The following is a 24,182-nucleotide window of genomic DNA, read 5'->3' as shown; positions in this document are numbered from 1 at the left end:
TTTAGTGTTTCTGTAATACATTTTTGCTAGTGTCTGAGATGTCTGTGAATCTCTTAGTGTTCAAAACTACAAAGTGTTTTTGGGGGCAGACTTTTGAAATAAATTACTCCTTGGCTGAGACTCTTCACTTCAATGCCAGCAGTAAGCAATGCTTATCTGTTATTTTTATCTGAAGTATAAATCTTGACAGAATTCGAAATGGAGGAGCGCTTTCTATTTCTATCACCTTGCCAAAGCAAGACTGAAAAAGGTCTTTAAGATATCTTTTTGTCATGGCCGTTCAAACACCAGCACAAATCCCCCCCTACCATTATTTGTTTGGAGATTTGCTTAGTTGTGAACAATCGTACGGAAAGGCTTTATATGGCACTATGGACACTGTCTTCTTGTGCCAATATTCAGTTCCAGTGCCTAAACAGTGTCATTGGTCAGTTCCAGTGCTAGAACTGAGTTCCAAGTGTTTGTGCTTAGCACCAATATTTAGTGCTAGATTTACTGTTAAGATCCAGAGCAAATACTCAGCTCCAGCTCCCTGTTCAGCCCGCTCTTTGAACATTGATTTTGACATTGTGGGAATAGGTAGGTACTGATCAACCACAGTCTTGTTGAAATTATCACTAACATTTAATTTCATGATAACACTTTTGTGGCATTGAGGCACTATGATTTGTATACGGTATATTATGTGCAATATACTATCATGTTGTCTGGTAGACAGATAGAGGAATATAAATAGACAGATATATTGATAGAGAGAGAAACATACAGAGAGAAGAAGAACCAACATTCAAACAAACAATCTCCCCCCTTTGGCTGTTCTTTTCAACTGGAATTTATTCAAGCTTTCATAACCTTCGTGTGGAAATTTATGACCAGCTGATGGTTGTAATTTAAAGTCTTAAATCTTTATCTGACAATCTGGTACTTTGAATTTTTGGGTGATTTGATGAACAACAGAAATGACGGAGTAAAAAAAAACACAGATCTACCATTTGCAAAGGGCAGAGGCTAAATGTGGGTTCTTTAGTAATATCAGTTTTACTTATTGGGACTTCTCCGACCCATTCTGCCTAAATTATGGAATTATATGTTTTTTCATAATTTGGATGTTTTAACCCTTGATCGCAATATGCACACGTGGCGTGAAAATACATTTTTTATTTCTGACTATTTATTTGATGTTTATGGTGTTGTGTGTAGTTTCTGTTTTGTACTACCCGAGGTATTGACTCTTTTGAAAGATGCACACTGTGTCAGAAGTACTCTGAAGTAGTTTATTGGCTCCAGAACTTTGCACACTCGGCTAATTCCATAACCTGATGTCTAAATTATTAGTCCTCGGGGTACTTTGTTTTCAGAAGTGCTGTGTGTGTATGTGTGTGTATAACTGGCAAGGATCTTGCAGGGGCGTGTCCCATTCAGACCTGCTGGAGCACGCATGGGGGAGGAAGAAAAGTGAGAACAACAGGTAACAGTCCATCAGTTCAGGTTCGTGTTGGTCATGTGAGCTTCCCACCTGACTGGGAACTCTTTGGATTGTAAACAGATATTTTTCTCAAAAAGTTATCAGAGGATTTTGTTTCATACTTTGAACAGCAGCAAAGGTATGTTTGCCTATTAGTTTCGCCCTTGAACACGTGCAGGCTTACTTTTGTTTGCCGATTGTCACCTGCTATGCGTTGGAACTTTGCGCCGCTCATGCTGAAGATATCATGGGAGTTAATTTGGTTCATTTTGCATGATTTGGTTAAGAGACTATATAAAAGTCATATTTACTGCTATTTTGTATTGTCATGTTTATTGTGAAAGTGCATTGATTATTTCAATAATGCAGAACTTTCCAATGGAGTGTGAGATAGAAATATAACACACTATGTCAATCATGACACATTTGCAATCATGCATTTCCAGATGTGTATTATTGTTATTATTATTATTATTATTATTATTATTATTGTTGTTGTGATTATTATTATTAATATTATTATCATTATTAAAACACGAAGGGGACTTCTCACTGTGCACTGTGCATGTCTGAGGTTTGCTTCAAAGGTTCCAGGTAATGTGTGGCTGTATAAGACCACTCCAACTGTAGACTTGAAAGGTTCCAGGTAATGTGTGGCTGTATAAGACAACTATAAATGTAGAAGGGCTGGAAGGGTGTGGCGTGCCTGGTTTCAGCTTTAATGAAAGCAACCCCCAACGGTAGGACAAAGAGTGTTCAGCTATTCATGGACTTCTTTTGTCACTCAGAGCCTGTGTTCTTCACCGAGCTCTTGTGATGAGCAGTCCCTTGATGCCCACTTGGGTGTGTTTGCCTTCCTGTAGTGTTTAAGAGGTGCTCACTTTGGTGGCATGGTGTTCTTCAGTAGGGAGTGCAGGAGGGGGACTAGAAATGCACGTCTCAGCGAACTGTCAGTTGTCTTTTCTGGGCCAAAAAGCAGGAGACGAGTCCTAACCTGTCTTTTTATGACACATCCACACTGCTGCTGTAAACTTTCTCTCCCTCACTCTCCCTTTTTACGAGCTCAGAAATGTAATATTAGGCCATCATCTCTCCTCTAGGCTGCTGTTTTCTGAGGAGTGATTTATGATGCTGAGGCTATTATGTGCAGTAAGGGGATTCTCAGGTTTCTCTATTTAAAATTATGATTTAAAGAGGGACATTTTCTAGGAGGGTGCAGAGGGTCAGAGATGCTCCTTGTACATTCTGAATTCTAAGCTTTAAACGCAAAGCTCCATTGCTCTTCTCCAACCCTTGGTCATCACCACATCTACATAGTACCAAGCCTTTAACCAGGCCAGGCTTATCCGGGCAACGGTGTGGTGAAACTATGCCAGATCATGGGCCGGGCCTGTGTTCCAGGAAGCCGCCGTCTGGCCGGACCTGTGTCATATCACTCGGTCACCAGTGGCTCTGATCCAGGGTCAGCTGTTTACTGACCAGATCAGCATCAGCTCTGGTCCAGCATCTGCCTCTTCCCCTTCCTCTGGGACATTACACAGTTAATCCTGCTAACACAAACGACACTGCTCTGTGTTGCTGTGTTTAAGGCATACAGTACCCAGGTCCCACATGCCATACATTTGCAGATGAGTAGAGTAGAGTAGAAGTGTAGAGTTTGTAAAGTGATCGGTTTTTAGATATAAATTAGTTAATTTAGGAAATGATTGCAATCAAAATGAGGAAGAAATACTTACCAAATATACAATTCTAAGTTTCCAATCATGTCTACAAATGTTGAAGAAGGTATAAGCAGAGTGAAAAAGCAGCACATACACGTCTAATGATTAACAGACAGTTTCATCTGTGGGGAATGAGACAATGAAATGTAACAAATGTGTTGAATGTTTGTAGTAGTATAGAGGCTGTGCTTAGTTCAAGTACCGTGCCAGGGTGGTCAAAGTCCGGACAGAGGAGGCATTTTCTTTTTCTGTGCAGTCCATGCCTTGTTGTGTTTCTTTGTGGTGAAAAAGGGTCATTCTCTGAGGGTGTCACTAAAGATGGTCGACATCACATAGAGCCAGACTGGTGTCTTTATTTGATCCAGTAAAACAGAGGGATAAAAAGATTCATGTGCTGCATGTGTGAGATAGATAACATGCCCATGCTTGAGACGGAGAAAGAGAGGGACATCATTTTGACTCCACTGTGAATTTTGCATTACACGCACAGTCTCAGTGAATAAGAATATGCTCATCGGTTTTAATTCACAGACAACACAATTATTTATGCATTTTTCCCTCATTAGATAGCATGGCATGGATGATCTGATGTCCAGAGACATAAATCCCTCCGGAGGCAGTTCAGGAGGTAAAGATGAACCCCCTTTACCTCCTCTTTCTTTCCTTTCTCTTTCACTCACCTTTCCCCTGTCTCTCTCTTCTTTCTCACTCTTTTCTTTTTTCTTTTTCTTTTCACAGTTTCTCACAGTCTCTGTTTTTCTTGTTCAACAATGTGTAATCCTAACCTGTGTAAAGGAATGCACAGAGATGTGGCATACCTGCGTCATGCATTTGCTCCATAGACAGAGTTACCCTGACCTCTAGTGGTGGTTTGGAGTCAAGTGCGAATTGCTCCTGCTGTTTCTTGTTGCCTACTCTTGCACATCTAATGAAAAAAAAGAAATGTATGCCGTTTTAACGCCTGTGCTGGTTCGACTGTTGTTTTCCTCAGTTGTGACACATATGACAACATCAACATCAAGACTGACATCTTTGCCACCAAGTGAGTAGAGAACCACAGAACCGTAACTCCAGTTAAAAGTTGTTTGTGGAATAAATGTTGTGACTCCTGTCATAGTTCATTTAGTCACCACATGGCCCTGATATGGGGTTGTAAGCAACAAAGAAGCAAGCTTTTTGTTTGTGAAATCACAAAGTGCTTCTCCCATGTATCCCAGTCTTTACATCAGAACCCTGTTAGTGCACTCAGATGATATATTACATAACGTTTCTTATGAGTGCAGTAGTATATGTTACACTCATTTGTCCATAAGTGATATCCATTTTCTCTATAGTTATGCAATGTGATATATAGAATAGCACTAGATTACCAAAGCTGTTAAAATGCCAGAGGCTATGTCATAGAGGGGCTCACCTTACCAATGTGTAGCACCCAAATGAATGATGTGATGGAAACCACTATGTGTCAGCAGGTGTGATATGTCTCAGTGACCCCTCCCTTTAACTGACTTTTTCTCATAGAATAGAAACATGATTATTGATTTCTTTCCTTTCCTTCCTTTTCCAAATTATTAGTCATAGCAAATATTGGTTTTGACTGAGAGCTGAGCCATTCAAGCTTGTGCTTAACTTTTGTGTGTTATGTGCTATTTCCACCATCAGAGGGCAGTAGCGGGTCAGTGAAGAGCATGAGCAGTGGCTATGGAGGGGCTGGGTTGGAGAAGAATGCCTTAGCCCAGAACAGCAGCAGTTACTACACATCCTGTGAGTAACACCAACACCATACTCTTCTTTTTTAATGTACTTATGTCTTTGGCTTAACTGCAAAGATCAGACTATAAGAACATTGCTCAGATTTTTTGCGCATGTGCCGGTGGTGTGCCATATGTCTGTGAGTGTATGCTCATGTGTCTATGAGCAAGCGGGTGTGCGTGTGGTTGAGAGACTGTGAGTGTGTGTGTGTATACAACTGTGCTTACCTGTTTGTGTATTTGACTGTGTGTGTGTTTGGTCTGCAGCATCCGTGGGTGTGAATGCTGGAGGACTGAGTTCTGGTGTGTATCTGGGCAGTGACTCCTCAGGGGAGGGGAGTGGTGGCGGAGGAGGAGGAGGAGGAGGAGGAGGAGGTAGAGGAGGTGGGGTCGGTGGAGGAGGGGCCGGTGGAGGAGGAGGAGGAGGAAGAGGAGGTGGAGGCGGTGGAGGTGGGGGCGGTGGAGGAGGGGGCGGTGGAGGAGGGGCGGCGTTTAGCAGCTCCTCAGGACCAGGGGGCGGGTCTAAAGTGAAGACGAGCTACACAGGGGGCGGTAGGAGGATACAAGGCTCAGCCTCCTCTCTAGGCCACTCCCCCATCTTCCTGGAGAGGAAGGTTATGGCCAGTCACTCCATGGCCTATGATGGTGAGTCAATACACACACCCACATGCATTCACACACACTCACATACAATACACACACTCACATGCATTCACACACACTCACATACAATACACACACCCACATACATTCACACACGCTCACATACAATACACACACCCACATACATTCACACACACTCACATACAATACACACACTCACATGCATTCACACACACTCACATACAATACACACACCCACATACATTCACACACACTCACATACAATACACACACTCACATGCATTCACACACACTCACATACAATACACACACTCACATGCATTCACACACACTCACATACAATACACACACTCACATGCATTCACACACACTAGGCACTCAAACTAAAAAATGTACATACATGATTCATTTAATCAGGTTCTAGGGGTTCAATATTCCCTAGAAATAAAAGCATTAGCTTTAATAATGATTGTATCAAGAACCATTTTGTGCCTTGAAATACATTTTCTTTCCTCTTTAAAAAACATTCCTGTTTTTCTCCTTCGCTGGATTTCAGGAAGTTCGAGTGGAAACTCGTCCCCAGAGCTGCCCAGAAAAGACTACGGTAGGCTACGTTGCTTGTGACCCTTAATCCAGATGACATGAGATGCTGTTATTCTCTTGACTGAAACACTTTTTCCTAATCTTACATGTCTCTCCAACAGGACCGTCCAGAGGCCGAAGCCAGAGCAGAGGTAAACAGACACTCCTCCACAGAGAGCAAAGGTCACTAAATGACACTCCTCCACAGAGTGCAAAGAGTGCAAAGGTCACTAAATGACACTCCTCCACAGAGTGCAAAGGTCACTAAATGACACTCCTCCACAGAGTGCCCAGGTCACTAAATGACACTCCTCCAGAGAGTGCAAAGGTCACTAAATGTCGTGCTAACTGTGCTTCACAGCACCAGTGTCTCCCCTCTTTTGATCTCTAGCAGGCAGTCTAACAAAACAGTCCAACTCTGTGTATTAGTGATTGTACGTCTTTATATACGTATGCATGTATGTGTATGTTGTATGTGTATGTATGTATGTATGTTTGTATGTTTGTATGTTGTGCTGTGTTTGTGTTGAGGGTGTGATGGTAACTCTTGTGTCTCCTGTCCTGCTGCGTCCCAGAGAGTGAGATCAGAGCCCGCCTCCAAAGCGCCTCGCCGTCCACTGGATGTAAGTTCACCCATCGCCATGGCAACAGAAACTTGGTAGAATGGGGTAGAATGTGTGTTAAGCGTATAGGGTGGCCATTCCGATGGCCACGTTTCAGATGGAAAGAGCTTGTCAGACATTCGCTATGTATAGTTCTGGCACAAACAGTTTTATTTTTATTACAAACCCCATCATAGTTTTATTTCTGGTGTGTGTCTTTAAATACCAGACACTCATGAGGATGCCTCTACAACAGTTTAATCTGGCTGTGAGCATGTTTAATGTGGAAGGGTAGCAGTGTGTCATTTTATTTAGAACTGTGTGTTTAGTGTTTGATTGTAAATATGTGACTTGTTAGTGAACATATGTGCATGCATGCGTGTGTGTGTTCAGGGTCAGAGCTGGATGATGTGAAGCGTCTGCTGAAGGGTGGGCGGTCCTCAAGTGTTAGCCCCACCCGCTCCTCCGCCTCCTCCACCCTTCCTGTCCCTCGCAAGGCCAGTGTGGAGACCAGAGTACCAGCTGAGGGTTCACAGTCAGGTACACACACACACACATACACACACATACACATACACACACACACACGCACACACACACGCACACACACACACACACACGCACACACACACACACACACACACACACACACACACACACACACACACACACACACATGCATATACACACACACTGACTTGGCTAACTCACTGATATTAAGAGTCCTTTCTCAATTTCAGTGTCTGGCCAGTATGATTCTACCATGTTAGACTCTGCCACCTCGTACACCTGGACCAGCTCCACCCTCCCCTCAGGAACCACACTCAGCAACACCTACGGTTACCAGGGCAACAACAATCTGTCACCCGGGTCATCAATGGTCAATACCATCTCACCATCTTCCCTGTCAGGTCAGCAATTATTTCTTGTAAACTTTCAATTTGACTTAATTTTACCTCAGTTTTACGACATATTTAGAAATAGTTTATGTAAAATAGTTCAAGTAAAGCTCCAAGTGCATGACATACTAATAAATAACAATTATGTGGCAATGAAAATCTCTCTCTCTCTGTATATATTTGCAGTGTATGGATTCCAGAATAACCTTGTGTCAACAACCAACAGTGTTCTCACTTCCAATGGGATGAACACACATACAGGTACATTAAGGCAGAGGTACACTTCTGGGGACGGCTTTGTGCAATACCGATACGGACATGAGCATTGGTGTATCCCAAGTATACAATTTTTGTGCTGATGCGGACAAGCTCAGCATATGCATACTACAATCTTATTGTACTGCGCATATGAAAACTACTCCATGCTCAATTTCGCACATGCACAGTCAATAAAGACATGTCCGTACGGACACATTATTCTGCTGCAGCACTGACAGTGGATGATGAAATGTGTATACCAAACACTTTACTCACTGTAAGTGTAGTACACAAAATATGCACTAGGGGGAGCCTTTACTGAACTTACTTCAGCCTAAACTGAACGCTGTATCTGAAGAACATCCGATTCTGTTCAGTTGCATACATTCAGTTGTAATCAATTGAATACGTTCTTAATCCAATTGAATGCATCTTTATGGTAAACATTAATTGTTATTCTTAAGAACATTCATAGTTTATACTGAAAATAGAAAACAATAATTCTATAATGTATGTGTTACATAAACTTCTTGTTTTTGGGGTCAGGATATGGAGTCCAAAAGAACATGTCTCAGGGAATGAACAGCGCAGGGGTGGTCAGCACAGGAGTGTCCACCTCCACAGGTAATCATCATCATCACTGCAGCCTTGCTACACCTGACGTGTGGTCAAGCCCTCCACCAGTGTTAAAACTCCAGTAGCTCATGCAGCTTGTGTCATTTCAACAGCTCTTGAGACAGAAGACTTCCATTTTACAAAATGTCAATGATTTTTGACTGTGGCGTGTTTGTGTGTGTGTGTGTGTGTGTGTGCAGCTGTATCCACATCCAAATCCCTCAGTGATGATATTCCCCGGAAATACATCCTGGTGGAAAAGGAGAACATTCCAATGAAAAGGGACACAGAGGTCCTCATCCTGGCAAAGGACAGCGGGAAACAGTTTAGCAACAGTGGCACTGGATGGAGGACGGGTAAGGCCAACAGGGCTGCTCTGAGGAATCCAAAGACAACATGAATCAATAGGAAAATGACTCCTGTTACTGTTAGTGCAACCAGAAAGAATTATGCAGTATGGCATGATTCCTTTCATTTGATTTAATCTAATTAGGCTTGGTAGTAATACCGTTGTGTATGGCTGTATATGTCATCTGTCTTGATGTATGTTAGCCCATTGTATTGTATTTATTGATTTTCGGTTTACAACATACAGGTAGTACAGACATCACAAATGAAAATACACAGTTGTAAACTTTTCACCCCGCTGCCCCACCCTATTTCTTTGAGGAGATCATAGACCAAGGTTATAGAGATTTCCAGGGATACAAAGAACAAGGATCCACATCCCTAAAACCTTTCTCCCCACCCCATATTCCTAGACAGGCAGGCATCCAACACAATAAAGGCAACAGAGTCAGAAAAAAAAAAAAAAAACTAACATATAAGCAGTAAAGATGCATATTTGACAAGATAAACATCAATTAGATGTTAGCCCTATTGTCCTATATTTATTCCCTTTGAGGACAAATGGGGATTAGGACAGGAGGAAACACAAAACACGCACATGTAAAACACATATTTACATCTATTCAAGTGCACGTCAGCAAGTCTTCAGAGATGTCGTTTCTCTGTTTCCTCTAAAGGCTCGTTCTCTGATGACTCTCTGAAGAAAGAGAAAGTGATCAGTGGCAGTTACTCCCAGGCCGCTCCGGTCCAATCCACCTCTGCAAACACCTTCTGTAAGCACGCCTTCTGCTCGTCTCACTGCAGCTACAGCCATCAGGACTATCACAGACATACCGTCTATTATAGGATTATTTCATGCGTTATCATTGTCATTGTTATCATTATTATCAATAATAGTTATCATTATCATACATATTAATAGGATTCATTATTTATCTGTTAATTATAATACTTTTATTTTAGCTCATCTCTCTATCTGTTTACCTTTTTATCTGTATTTTCTGTCAGATAGAGTACATTTGTTGGTTGGAAGATTAGTTGATTAGTCGACTGATATATTGCCTGACTGTTTTTAGATGGATCATCAGCAGTGGCAACCAAAGACAAAGCTACTTATGCAGGTACAGTGTGATGTATCACACCATGAGGAACATACATGAAAATGATTCAATACTTAATTGTGTATTTTAAACACCTGAAAAGCATGTGTGTCTCAAATATTCAGAATATCTAGTCTGTATACTTTTAATTGCACAAGTGGAGATTAGCGTCATGGCTAGATGGCTCTAGGTCATTATCTTAAAACGGCTAGATGTTTGACTCTGTCCTACATATAGATGTTTGACTCTGTCCTACATATAGATGTTGTAACTTCTTGAAGAACCCATGAATAGTGTACACAACAGTGAGTTTGTCCTGCATATTGGCTGGAAATTGTGTGTGTGTGTCACTGCTTTATGTGTATGTGTATGGGTATTTGCATCCTTCAGAGATCCAGAAGGAGGAGGAGTATGGGGGAGGTGGGGGCTGCTGCGGCTGCCTGACAGGCTGCTGCTCCTGGTGGAAGTGGCTGCTGGGGCTCCTGCTGGGCCTGCTACTGCTGCTGGGACTGCTGTTTGGACTAATCGCACTGGGTGAGTCCACACACACACATAAACATGCAGGCCAAACACAGACACGACACAAACAAGCAACCACACACACACAAAATAGGGCCGGCACACACATACACAAAAGTAGTAGTACACATACATACTGTGGGGTCCCGCGGGGGCGTGTCGTGGATGGAAAATACATTCCCCTGAAAGCAGGCTACAAAGGTCTCCAGAGGTCCGAAACTACATTTCCCAGAATGCCAAGGGAAGTAGACAGGTGTTGGAGATCATAGACATATATAGATATATGTCTATATATGTCTATGTTGGAGATTACCAATCAAGCCAGAGAGGACAAACATGTAAAAAAAAAGGAAGCTTTAATTAGGCTTCTCTAGTAACTCAAACTTTCTCAACATTCCACACGCAACATTCAAAACATGTGCCTCTCTTTCCACATCCCAAATGTGTCCCACAAATGTGCACACTCACAGCCTATGAACACACCCCACACACATGAGCATATACACACACACACACACTCACGTGCCCACACACCCATACACATGAGCATTTACATATACTCTCAGAGGAACTTGTGCACACACACAACCCCAAGGTATGACTTGTTAGTGACAGCAATAACTTCGTCACCCTCTCCTGCAGCGGAGGATGTGAGGAAGCTGAGGGCTCGTGTGGATGCTTTGGACTCTTCCACGGCCCGCACCAGTCGCTTCACTGGCAATAACGACAGCGGGGTCCTTGGCCGGGCCGACAACACCCTGAATCTGGGGGCGGCACTTCCCACGGACGGTGCAGCACTGCAGAGAATTGTTCAACAGCTACTGAGAGCAGAACTACAATCTGAGTCTGTTCACGGTAAACACACACACACACACACACACAAACACACACACACACACACACACACACACACACATACATACACACACACACACACATATACACACATACACATACATATACACATACACATACACACACACACACACACACACACAAACACACATACACGTACATAAACAAACTCTCACACACACACACACACACACACACACACACACACACACACACACACACACACTCTGATAGCCTTAACAATGGATTCTCTACGTTCTGAAACCTGTCCTTGGTCACTGAATGAGTTGTACCACCTGCCAAAACTCTACACAGGTTTTTCTACAATAGAAGGAATCACCTCACCATCAATATGAAACCTCTCTTCCACCAATTTTCCCATACTGATAGAAATACTACATTCGCTAGTTTTCACTTTCATCCTTGCCCATTTCAGACTCGTTCAACATGGCTCAAAAGCCGACGGGCTACATGAAGCAATTGTTGTCAGTGCCGCCATGGCATCTATATAAGCTTGGATGGGCGGTAACTCGGTGTCAGTCTGCAGCCTTTCACTACCAACAACCCATTTAGATGCCCTTATAGTTACCTCCATTGCCATGGTGAAAGCCAACAGCAACATGGTACACTGAGTCATGATGCATCTCCAAATGATGCCAGATGTGGTGTCATTACTTGTGTTAAAGCACAACTGAATATCCTCAAAATATGCTTTGACTAACACTCAGATCTTCTCAGTTTCCTGAAAGTAACTGAATGCATTTCATAGCAGACTGTGTGGTCCCGATCCAAAAATACCACCTGAAGGTCTCTGCCTTCTGACCTTGCTGCCTGAGTTTGACGCCAAATCATGTGACTATGTTCCAAACATCTAGAAAAACCTGGGATTCCTGCTTTCTTCACGGAAATATCTATCAAACTATTTTCCTTCAGATAGGAGACCAACCTTGCTGGTATTTCCCTCCACACGAAGAAGACGGATAGGTCGGAATTGGCCTATGTTCAAAGCGTTCTTCTCCTTTGGAATGAAAATACTACCTGTCCGATGCCACGTGCTCCTTTTTTCCATACAATCACCATGAGCTTCCATAGATATTTCAAAACATCAGGTGCTCCTATATAGACATGACAAGGCACCTCATTAGGGCCGGGACACGATGCAGACCTTTCACAACACTCAACCATTTGTGCCTCTCCCAGTGGCCGTGTCATTGTCCATTGGTAAACTTATCTCTCCAATTGGAGGAATCTCTGCTGGTAATGTACTAGAGATGACATAAAAGTTTTTTTTGTTTTACAGAAGGCTTCTTGTTATACTGTGAATAGTATGGCAATACAATACTAGAGAGGAACTACACTATTCACTGGCCAATAGCTGCCAGTAACTTACTCTAGATGTTACAGGAAATGTTTAACAGTGCAGTACATTCATCATGGTAATCCACATGTATTTAGAACCAAAATGCCTTTGTTCCCTCAGCGACCTTAGCTTCCTCAGTGCGAACAGAGAGAGGACCTCCAGGGCCCAAAGGTAAAACCACCATCAATTCCACACCACACAGTGATCATACAAACAAGATATCAAACTCTGCCCTATGGGTTGTTACCATGGTGATGTGCCCATCTGTGGGTCTTACTATAGCTAAAGTAGTGGAACATTGTGTTAAAACACTGTAATCATGGATTGATGCCTACAAGGCTTATACTGACAAAAATCATAGCTTCTTTACCTGTACTGTATAATATCCATCGCCATAATTTAACTGTGCTGTAAGTTACTTTACATCACCTGTACTGTAAGTCGTTTTAATTTAACTTAGCTGAAAATTGCTTTAAATTAACTGTGCTGTAAGTTGCTTTTTACATGAAAAAAATGGGATCTGTTAATGTACGTCTCCTTGTTTCTTATCAGGTGACTCAGGAGCGCCTGGATCTAAAGGTTTGAAACAGACACATACACAGTCACACATCCACATGAACATACTGGCACCTAAAAGCTTGTCACTGATCCAGCAGAGATTGAATACATGCACAGCAGATAACATACTCAAGTAACAATCTCAATGTTTGTGTCTTATTACACAGGTGATACAGGTTTCCCTGGGTTACCGGGTAAGCATGATTATTATGGTCCTTGTGTGTTTGTAGAGTGGACTCGTTTTCTCTGATGTAACAAAAGTGCTATAAAGGTGCAATATGCTGCACTCGCTAGCTGAAGGGAACTAAATTATTTCATACTCCAAACAAACTGGGGGCAGGATATAACCAGGTTTTTCCATCCCTAGCTCTTCTCCCTCACTGGTGTATCCAAAGAGTTTGTCCAAGATGGCAGAGGCTAGGATACATGTAGCATGAGAACATTTATAGGATTGAAAGACATCCAGGTGACCGTTGGTGTCTACCTATTCATGTTTATATGTTACATTAACTTAGTTGAGGCAAATTGATCCCTGTGAATCTTCACTCACTCACTCAAGCTTTTGAGCTACCTGACCATTAAGGTTAACTTATGGACTTGCTACTACAGGATAGCCAAATGTGCTTGCTGTTTTCCATGCAGTGAGTGTCTATCCCCTCTTACAAGGTGATATTACAAGAAAGGACGGGCCACTGCTAGCTGGTTAACTTGCTAACTTTAGTAGATATTTCGGTCAAAAGCATTGCTGCCCTTGACATTACATACCGGTATGTCATTATGTTATTTCTATTCACATTTTTGTTATTGTCGTTGTTTTAAGGCTTTAAACTACACACACTGTACTGATGCTGCTCCCTCTAGCAAAGTGTGAACTTTGACCTTTGCCATCTAGGTGCTCCTGGCCTATCTGGACAACCAGGACATGAGGGACCAAAAGGACAGAAAGGAAGTGGTGGTATGGAGAGCTTCCTTTATGTTGGCAGAACATCAAATAACTTTTCACAGTGTTTCAGTCTTGATCTTTAAGGGCCCCCATGTGAAGTAATTTAGGGTTGAAACCAGTTTTCTCTATTTCCCCTGCAGGGGATCATGGTCCAGAGGGACCCCAAGGGTTGAGGGGCCGAGAAGGGCCAGCAGGACCTCGTGGGGAGCTTGGACCTCAAGGATTTGGCATCAAGGGTGAAAGAGGTACAGCATGCTCCTCTAGTGAAGTGTATTTACTGAAGGAAGAGGAGTTCATAATTAGGGTTCATCTTCACATCTTGTTTAGTCTTATTCAGAACATCAAGTTCTTCTTTCTGGTAATGTGTAGATGGTTGGCATTAACATGGTTCTACCTCTAAAGGGTCTTCTGGTGATGCTGGACCTCCTGGTCTTCCTGGATCGGTTGGTTCTCCTGGACCCAAAGGTGAGATATGTCCTGAGGGCACAGATTTTAGTGACATGCATAGTAATGCTTGCTATCATGATCATGATGACTTATCCTGTATATGCACAGAGCATGGCAGAAAAGTTATATTATTAATTATATGTGTGTTATTGCCTCCTCATATGAGGTCAAATGATTAGAAGACGGTGTCTCCAAATAGTCCAGTTCATTTTGTACATATTGCTTGTCTATTTCAGTTTTAATTGCATTTCTTGAACAATTATTCACCTAAAATTTCAAACAAATGCATGAACATATATGGTTCGTTATGATCTATTTGTGGTTCCCTCAGAATGACATCAGTACATGTCTGGGAGCATATGTAGGACAACAAAAACCTACGCATTGCACATTTAAACAATACTTACTAATTATCTCTTCTCCAGGTGCAATGGGTATTCATGGACTTTCCGGACCTCCAGGTGAGTGACTTCTTTTGTCTCTCACAGTTCCTCAGAGGGACTCTTTATGAATATCCTGCTGAAAGACAGGATGAGAAATGACACATTGATGGCAGATGTCATTAACACTGTTCTCACTCTCAGGTGAACCAGGACTAACTGGTTTCCGTGGTGAGGGTGGGCCTGCTGGACCAAAAGGTATGAATGTAAACAACGAGTGTCATTGCATCTTCAGACACCTCAAGTCACTCCCAACTCAGCCACCTACACAGCCCCACAATATAACTGCCTTTCACCCTTGACGATGCATGTGAAATGCAAATGTAACAATTTCAAGTTAAATTGACCTCTCATTGCTTGTTCTTCTGACCCACAGGTGAAAGGGGACCTGCTGGACAACAGGGAATCAAAGGTGGGAGACTAGTTTTGCCTCAGGTGCTCTATAGGAGTCTTTCGGATAATTCATCAGCTAATATAATGATATTTGACATGTGCTATTTACACAGGTGACCATGGTGACAAAGGAGAAATGGGCAGACCAGGTGTGTATGCTTACACAATGTGACATAACTTATTATTTCAGTGAATCAGCACACCCCACACATCAATATTTGACGAATGCATAGATGCTATACAGTCTTTGTGTTTAGTTTCTCAGTGATCCAAATTCCAATATCAATTCCAATTTGTCTTACTGGTTTTGGAAAGATGTAATGATACCGTACCAGCTTCTTGTGGTGATATGAAATCCCCTGTCTGAGTTCTAACCTGGTTCTTTTTAGGTTCCCCAGGAAACTCAGGCAGCCAAGGACCCACAGGAGAGAAAGGAGCCAAAGGATCTTCAGGTAAGAGATGTTGTGTGTGTGTGTGTGTGTGTGTGTGTGTGTGTGTGTGTGTGTGTGTGTGTGTGTGTGTGTGTGAGAGCGAAAAAGATCATCCCGGTTTACTTGCTTGAGTTTATTGACATACCTGTGGTTCCATCAGCAGCACCATCAGGGGTTTCTTGCGGCTTTTTGTCACGTCTCGTGGCTTTTTGTGCTTCACACAGCGACCAGTCTGTCAGTCAAAATATAGACAGCGTGACTAAAGGTGGAATGCATGTGGTGTTGGATGAGTCAGATAAACGCCATTTTCCATCTGCCAGCCTGCATCCTGCCAATACTCACACCAGATGACATGACTTTTCTTACCAGAGGAGTCTTCAGTCCCGCTCTCACTTTCATTATAATGCATAATGATGCTGTCAGTTGTGAAGCATTTCTTTAAATTGAAACATTTCTTAAAACTGATGTGTAATTGAGGTTTCTCTATTCATTCTTCTCGTCCTGTTGTTGCCTGTCTCATTTGATCAGGACCCCAAGGAATTGATGGTGTAAAAGGAACCAGAGGTAAATAATGATTGTATTATTTCATGATAGGATAATATAATTAATAACAATACAACATTCCACCAATGAGCCCTAGAGGAACCATGGATATGAACTTGTGTTGTCCAGGTGACCAAGGCTCAATCGGACTGCCTGGAATCAGGGGTCCCTCCGGGCCCCCAGGAGACACAGGGCTTCCAGGTACAGTAGGATAGCATCCCATAATTGGAATTTAAATGTCTAGGAAGTTGTGGTCTCATCTCATATCCTAATAATTTGCCTGTGCTCGTAGGAACACAAGGCCTGCAAGGACCACCAGGTATAGTCTACACACTTGCAGACTTATACACAATGTCTTAGAGCTGAATCTATTTTTAGCGTCTTAAAATAAATTCCTGATTTGGTATTCCAATTGTAGGACTTGCAGGACACCCAGGACAACCAGGAGCTAAAGGTAATATTTCTTCCAACATATTTCGATATCTCTTTTAATCAATAATGTTTACATTGAAACCTATAACTTTTGGTTTGAAAATGCCATGTAATGCATGCATCTGTTACACAGGTCAAACGGGCGCACCTGGACAAGTCATCAATGCAGGTGAGGCTGAATATCAGACGGGAGTGGTTATTTCAGACTAAACTAAATGATGAACCCAACTGAGTCATACTACGACAGCCATTCAAACAGTGAAGCTGCTTTCATGTCTTACTTCCATGTCTGTTTCCATGGTGATATCTCAGCCGGCTCCAGCTCAGTGGCCGTTCCTGGACCACCTGGCAGTCCTGGACCAGCTGGACCATCTGGAGCCCCTGGCTTATCAGGTGAGTCATGCATGTGGGCCCAGGGCAGACAGCCCTGTCATAGACCTGAACTTTAGATCTCAGTTGAGCAATTCGCTCAATTCCATTCCATTAACATCAGTTTATACAAGGGGTTATGTGTCAAAGCGGATAAGATAGTCAGGCATTGATTAATGCAAGGCCGTTGTCCTTTGTAGTAAAAAAAACCGTATATATGCTATATGCAGGTCTAGCTAACTTTCACCTAGCCATACTATTCCTTACTGCGTACTCCAAACAAATTGGGGAAGCATATCACTAGTTTTTTCCACCCCTAGCTCCTCTCTCTTGAAACCAAAAAGCCACGATTAGTGTCTACATCAACAGAGATTGATATTTTTATCATGGTAATTGTCACATCAAATAATCCTCTGTAGATTTTCTTTTAAGCACTCAAGCTTTTGAGCTAGCTGCAATTAGTTATAGATTAGTGTTAACTGATGGTCTTGCAACTACAGGATAGCCAAACCTGCTTGCTGCGCTCACTATTGCCTCTTGAGGTACAAAGTGGTATTACAAGAGAGGAGGGGCTGCAGCTAGCTGGTTAGCTTGCCAACATCTTGCTCATTAGAGCATGGATCGGCCGAATTTTTCTGTCCGAGCCCGACCCGCGTCCGACAGAGTAGTGCCCGAGCCCGGCCCGAGTCCGACAGACAGCCATTAAAATATTTCGTCCAAACCCGACCCGAGCCCGACGGAATCAATGTCTCAACTGTTCATACTAATGCCACATTTACGTAAGTTTTTTATGAATAGCCTGGCTTTATTAAACTCGGGCATCAACAGATAAATGCTCGCTCACACAAACAAGCGCTGTCAAACGCACAAGCGTGCACAAGAAGGCCAATAAGCATGTTTAAATGAAATGATTCACATTGCAAGAACGTGTTGTAAAATGGTGCGGCTCCTTTAAGAGCAGCACGTACAGGGTTGGTGTGGTAGAGCTAGAGAGAGAGAACGGTGACGCTTATGAATAGTTTGGATGTAGCATGGATGTAGGCTGTTATCCTAAATGTGATTTATTTTATTCTCAAAAACGAACTTCTGCATAACTTGCTTGTAAAATGATGATCCTGATGTAATGCTATGGCTTTGTATCAGATCGCCAGGTTATTGCTCTCAGGTTGTGCCTTATGCATACTTTGGGATACTCAGGAGTAGGTTGCCCATTCACAAAATGCTACAAAGATTTAAATAAAAAAAGTTCATAATGGCCTTTTGGGACGTTTTGTTCAACATTGATACAGTATGTCAAGCTCCTGGCAACTAGCTAGCGTAAGTTATCGCTATAGTGACTGTGAAATACTTTCAGCAACACGCACACACATCCCTTGAACAATAACGTCACTAGCAGCTATCTTGCTCCACACTGCTACGTTACTGTAGCTACTGTTCTCTAGATTGTCACCAACCTAGCTAGCTAGATAGATACCTCTCCACAGTCTCTCGCCCTAGACTGAATAAATAATAATAATAAATAATCTTTATAGGTTATTAGCTAGCTTTAAATATTATATGCAGATTTACGGAAAAACGTTACTGTAGCTACTGTTCTCTAGATTGTCACCAACCTAGCTAGCTAGATAGATACCTCTCCACAGTCTCTCGCCCTAGACTGAATAAATAACAATAATAAATAATCTTTATAAGTTATTAGCTAGCTTTAAATATTATATGCAGATCTTACGGAAAAATGCGGAAGTGCTTGCACTAGTTAGCTAGATTGAATCTAAGGCTCTGGATTGATTGCAAAATGTCTGAAAGTCAGTTTCCACGCCTACTGGCCTCCTCTCATTATCATATTGGGAACAATGAATGAATGAATGAATGAATGAATAAATAAATGCATGAATGAATGAATGAATAAATAAATAAATAAATAAATAAATAAATAAATGAATGAATGAATGAATGGATGAATAAATAAATGAATACAGAAATAAATACATACAGAAATGTAAATTATAAGTAACTATTGATTGACAATTGTGCGTTAATTAATACATTTATTCATTTATTTCTGTCTAAATGCATGGAAGTGGACATTTATTTATTCATTCATTCATTTATAAATATGGCAGGTTTGGTCCTCCATATATGTGAGGCAGACACGTTGACTTCACTATTTATTAAGATATTTGAAATATGGAATGTTCAATGCCTTATCGCGCTGATGTGTCCGAGCCCGATTATAATTTCTAATGTTTGTCCGAGCCCGGGTTCCGACGGGCTCGGGTCGGGTATCCATCCTCTATTGCTCATACAGCACACATTTGCATTTGACATGTTAAAAATTTTATTTTCTATATTCTGTTGGTATTGTTTAGTTGATATTTTAACGTTTTAAACAAAAATTACTGCATTCCTTTTTAAGTAGCATTATTATCAACATTATTTTTTAACAAATGAAAAAAGCTATATTAAGTAGTCTTACGCAGAATATAAGACATTTTTTATTATAAGTGGGTATGTTAATAACATGCAATAAACCAGCTGATCTGTATTTTCAGGCCCCATTGGTCCTGCTGGGCTTCCTGGACAGCAGGGTGAGTGTCTTGATCTTCTGAACCATCCCAATCTTTGGAATTCCTTTAGATTATATACTGAACCAGTCAGATTAAAGTTGAATCTATTCTAAATGATTCTATTGATTTCTCTACCATTTAGGTCCCCTTAATTTTGTGGGGGCCAATAAGAGCTTTCAAGGATCAGTACAACCTGTGCATGGTTGTGGTGGTTTGACCTCCTGTTTTTTTGTGATTTGCACAGGTCCTAAAGGAGGCCAGGGTGATAAGGGGGATCAGGGAGAGCCTGGCATCACAGTCAAGACAACAGAGACCATCAGTGCAACCCGAGCAGAAAGTAGGTCCCTTTCTCTCCTTCTTTTCTTTCTTTCTTTCTTTCTTTTGTAATTAATACACATACACAGGATGAAGTTTGTTTTGGGCTGAGTGTCAGTGCATGTATAATTGTATAATTTCAGCCCGGTTTGGTGCAGCTGGAGCCTCAGCCCTCCCTGGCCCTCCGGGACCTCCTGGTCCTCCAGGCCCACCTGGCCGTGCAGGTGAGATGACCATACCCACCACTGACCACGTCCCACAACTAATTCAGCCCACATGCCACCCTAACTGCACCCATCACTTCTTCTAATGCCTGGTGATAACACCCACTATACATATACATTACAGGCATCACCCACCATTGTCCACACTATGTTTGTACATGATCTTGTCCACTGCACTGCACAGGATATGCCGTATTACTGACAGCGCCATCCACGATCCGCACTCATTTCTAACTGTTTGTTCCTCACTCAGGAGACACCAGACCAGGTCCACCAGGCCCGGCTGGTCCACGAGGGGAGCCAGGACAGTCAGGTAAAGATAACCCATTTCAAAATCGACGCTTACCACGGCACCAAATCAGTATTAATGGTCTCTGCATAAACATGTGTTTCCGATCTCCTGTTCTAGGCTATGGAAGACCCGGCCCAAGGGGAGAGAAGGGAGAGCCAGGCAGCTTCGTGCCCAACTCAGGTTGGCATCTCTGCCCAAACAAAACACTGTCCAACAGCTGGGTTTACTCTGGATCAGTGGCATGCAGCCTCTGCGTACAGCTCATAGAGTCCACACATAGCGTACACATAACGTACACATAACCTACTATTCCCACAGGATTGGTAGATGTAACTGGCTCTGAGGCAGGGCATTGTTTGATGTCTGAAATTGTGTGTGTCAATTGTGCTGATTTTCATGCAGGCACATTTTTCGCTGGACCTCCTGGACCGCCAGGGCCTGCAGGTCCCAAAGGATCTCCAGGTGGGTCCTTCAAAGAGTCAATTATAATAAAAATACAGTTCCAAAGTTGTGTATAACTTTCTCTTTTCAGGGTCAGTGAGGGCATAGTAGTTGCTGCTGGGTGTATACTGTGCTTTCATACTTACTGTGATGAATCTGTTCACATTTTGTGTCTTTGACTTTGTTTTCAAACTCGTAGGACTACAAGGAGCAAGGGGATACCAAGGTAATAGACCTTACTCCTCAAGTTTACCATCCACCATATCTATTCTAAATTAAATCTAAGACTTGTGTGAGACAAGACAATATCTAATGACATGATGGTAAAATAGCAAAACTGATTAGACATTATAAGAATGTGATATGACACAACTATAATACACATAATTTTATGAAATAGATACTATTTGTGTGTTTTTATATGTATGTCTCTGATTATGAGGTGTGTGTTAAATTTCGCAGGAGAGTCTGGCCAGCCTGGATTACCAGGGAGACCTGGAGATGCAGTCAGATGTAAGTAAGGGTTTGCATAGGGACTTGTGAGGTGGGGGTGCTCTGGGGTTTCAGGGTTGACATTAGTGCACTGTGCACATTGGTAGCAGTGACGTGCTAAATGTTTTTACATATGCAGCATACATACATAGGCTTACAACTCTTACTTTCAAGTATTGTTGAAGCGATTTTATAGATGTAGAAGTAGGCTATGAAAGTGTAACAAATATCATTTGACAGACTGTAAATGAAGTCAAAACAAGCGAGACAACCCTCTGAACATCAGAATGCTAATCAGTCACTCTAGATAGCCTACGTTTGGCACCACAGCTGATGACAAAACAATCAATCAAATAAAGGAATGCTGGTGTTACCATTGCATGGAAATAATCAAACCAGCTTGGATTACTTAGTTGAATTTGAGTTGCTCTGATATTGACGCTCAAACCACAAACCTCTAATGCTGAGAGATCTCAATCACAAGCTAGCTTGGCAGTTTAAATTGAACTCGAGCTAGCGAACTTGGCTAATGTAATGTGACTTAATGTAACACTTAGCTTGTTTGCAAAGATTTGATTCGCTAAGTAGCACCAGTTTGGTTCACAGGTCTTGCAATTTTACATTTATATATTAGCATTCTGGGTTTTTACGTGTATGTATAGATAAGTACACCAGAGCTGACAATTCTCTTTCGCCCATTCAGCCTCAGACTACGGAGCAGTGCAAGGACCCCCTGGGCCCCCTGGAACTCCAGGATCTCCAGGATCTCCAGGGCCAGCAGGACGGGAGGGACGCAAAGGTTTGCAATGCATACCATAGCTCAACAATATACAAATTAAACATGAAAGATGCCAGAGTGTAAACAATCAACAACCACAGCACTATGAGTGCTCTAAACCCTAAGATTGAGAGCAGTCAAGAAGTGACAACAACAGTGGGGATGATGACATACAGTCATGATAGTGATGGCTATGCCAATGTAACTGAAGGTGATTGTCATTGTCAGAAAAGTAACGGTAAAGTAATTGAAAGTAGTGAGTGATGACAATGGAGTGATGAGGAGGATGGTGGTACTGATATGGGTAATGGGTAAGAGTGTGGTGGAGATGGCGATGATTATAAAGATGATAAAGATGATTGTACTACTATTGATGAGGATGATCTCCTAATGACTGGCTTTCTCATGATCTCCTAACTCTGGCTTTCTCAGGGGATTCAGGATCTCCAGGTGCTCCTGGCTCTCCAGGAAATTCCAGAGGTGAGCTTCATGGCACTTTCACTTCTCAAACATTTCAGTCAACATTAGCCCAGGATGCTATACAGAAAAAGGCATATAAATTGATGTGACTGTGCCTTTAAAATGTAGAAATATAGCTTACACTTATACTGTCTGAGATACATAGCTTCATTAATAAAATGCTGTTTTTGATTAGCAGTTTAACACATTTTTGCAGTGGTCATGTATAGTCATGCAGTTGCTATGTGAGGCAGCCCAACTCATCAGTGAAGACTGGAGTAGCTAGCTAGGGTTTTTAGGTCTAGGCTTTGTGAGTCTTTTTCCATTCTGAGTGGCATGTTTCTTTTTGTCCTCACCTCAGATTCTGGGGCCTCTCGGGGTCTTCCTGGACCCCCTGGTCTACCTGGGCGACCCGGAACGCCGGGAACACCTGGACAATCTGGACAATCTGGGGGCTCGTACTCTACATCCGAATTCAGTCGCTACATCTCTGACTACTTCCAGAGTAAGACTGGACTGCTCGTCTTCATTTACCTTCAGTCCATGTATAACCTTTTTATTGGAGTACTTGTGGATATCTTTGATGTGTATGCATGTGTGCGTGCATTCATGTATGCATGTGTGTGTTGTGTGAATGTGTGTTTGTGTCATTGTGATTGTGTGTAACATTGACTTGATGCTGGATACCAACCATGCTGCTGTGTGAATTAAGGTGACAGCGCGAGGCAGCACCTCAGTGGGATTCGGGGTCCCCCTGGTTCCCCTGGTTCCCCTGGTTCCCCCGGTTCTCCCGGTTCCCCAGGGCCTGCAGGACCTTCTGTGTCCATTGACGACATGGCGACTCGTGTCATGACCTACATTCAGCGTAAGTAACAATGCTAAAATGGGACTACCAGGCTATTTTATGGGGTGGTTACATACAACTGCTATTTGAAGAACTCAGCATTTTACTTCTTCAAACCTTATGTGGTGTGTACAATACACAATACCTCTCAACATCTCATGAGTGCTAAATGTATAAAATGGATAATTCCTTTTCAGTGCTTTGAATTTATCTTTTGTAATCCGAAGTATGCACTATGTACTGACTCAGTTGTAAATGTGGCTCCAGGTTCAAGCTTCTCTGGAGCTCAAGGCCCCCCTGGTCCCCCAGGGCCCCCTGGAACATCAGGGACATCAGGCCCAGTGTCTGTGAATGACATCATCGCACTGCTGCGGAGTGAGTTACATAAAGGGGCAACGCTTAACTTAATGGTATCCAAAATGCTGCTATCAATACATTTGTAATGCATTGTGGATACCTATACATTTGCATGTACATATTCTGTAACATTTAAAGCTAATCAATTGAGTGGATTA

General features: G+C 42.3%; 2 protein-coding genes and 2 long non-coding RNA genes across 4 annotated transcripts; all 4 read left to right on the top strand.

The window, feature by feature from the left end:
* Positions 1-3,622: 3,622 nt before the first annotated feature.
* LOC116223234 lies at positions 3,623-4,923 on the top strand. The gene is made up of 3 exons (XR_004164988.2): positions 3,623-3,814; positions 4,178-4,228; positions 4,849-4,923. It is a non-coding gene; the product is annotated as an uncharacterized LOC116223234 (long non-coding RNA).
* A 556-nt stretch (positions 4,924-5,479) lies between these two features.
* On the top strand, positions 5,480-6,296 carry LOC116223180. Its single transcript, XR_004164956.2, has 3 exons — positions 5,480-5,582; positions 6,118-6,165; positions 6,266-6,296. It is a non-coding gene; the product is annotated as an uncharacterized LOC116223180 (long non-coding RNA).
* Positions 6,297-8,468: 2,172 nt separating this feature from the next.
* LOC116223261 (collagen alpha-1(XVII) chain-like) lies at positions 8,469-14,983 on the top strand. The gene is made up of 11 exons (XM_031579305.1): positions 8,469-8,526; positions 8,718-8,873; positions 10,356-10,499; positions 11,127-11,339; positions 12,820-12,870; positions 13,252-13,278; positions 13,425-13,451; positions 14,150-14,212; positions 14,341-14,445; positions 14,603-14,665; positions 14,979-14,983. Exons 1-11 carry the CDS (start codon positions 8,469-8,471, stop codon positions 14,981-14,983), a joined length of 912 nt encoding a protein of 303 aa, XP_031435165.1.
* LOC116223260 (collagen alpha-1(XVII) chain-like) lies at positions 14,544-24,018 on the top strand. The gene is made up of 25 exons (XM_042709578.1): positions 14,544-14,665; positions 15,073-15,108; positions 15,232-15,285; positions 15,464-15,499; positions 15,594-15,629; positions 15,870-15,932; positions 16,440-16,475; positions 16,584-16,655; positions 16,747-16,773; positions 16,873-16,908; positions 17,020-17,055; positions 17,199-17,279; positions 19,808-19,843; positions 20,067-20,159; positions 20,281-20,361; positions 20,615-20,674; positions 20,771-20,833; positions 21,056-21,115; positions 21,294-21,320; positions 21,557-21,607; positions 22,290-22,385; positions 22,797-22,844; positions 23,185-23,418; positions 23,536-23,688; positions 23,942-24,018. Exons 2-25 carry the CDS (start codon positions 15,078-15,080, stop codon positions 24,016-24,018), a joined length of 1,587 nt encoding a protein of 528 aa, XP_042565512.1. The 5' UTR covers positions 14,544-14,665; positions 15,073-15,077.
* The last annotated feature ends 164 nt before the right edge of the window (positions 24,019-24,182 follow it).

Source organism: Clupea harengus, chromosome 13, assembly GCF_900700415.2.
Source record: "Clupea harengus chromosome 13, Ch_v2.0.2, whole genome shotgun sequence".
Classification (NCBI taxonomy): Eukaryota; Metazoa; Chordata; class Actinopteri; order Clupeiformes; family Clupeidae; genus Clupea; species Clupea harengus.
This window is presented reverse-complemented; position numbering and strand designations above follow the sequence as displayed.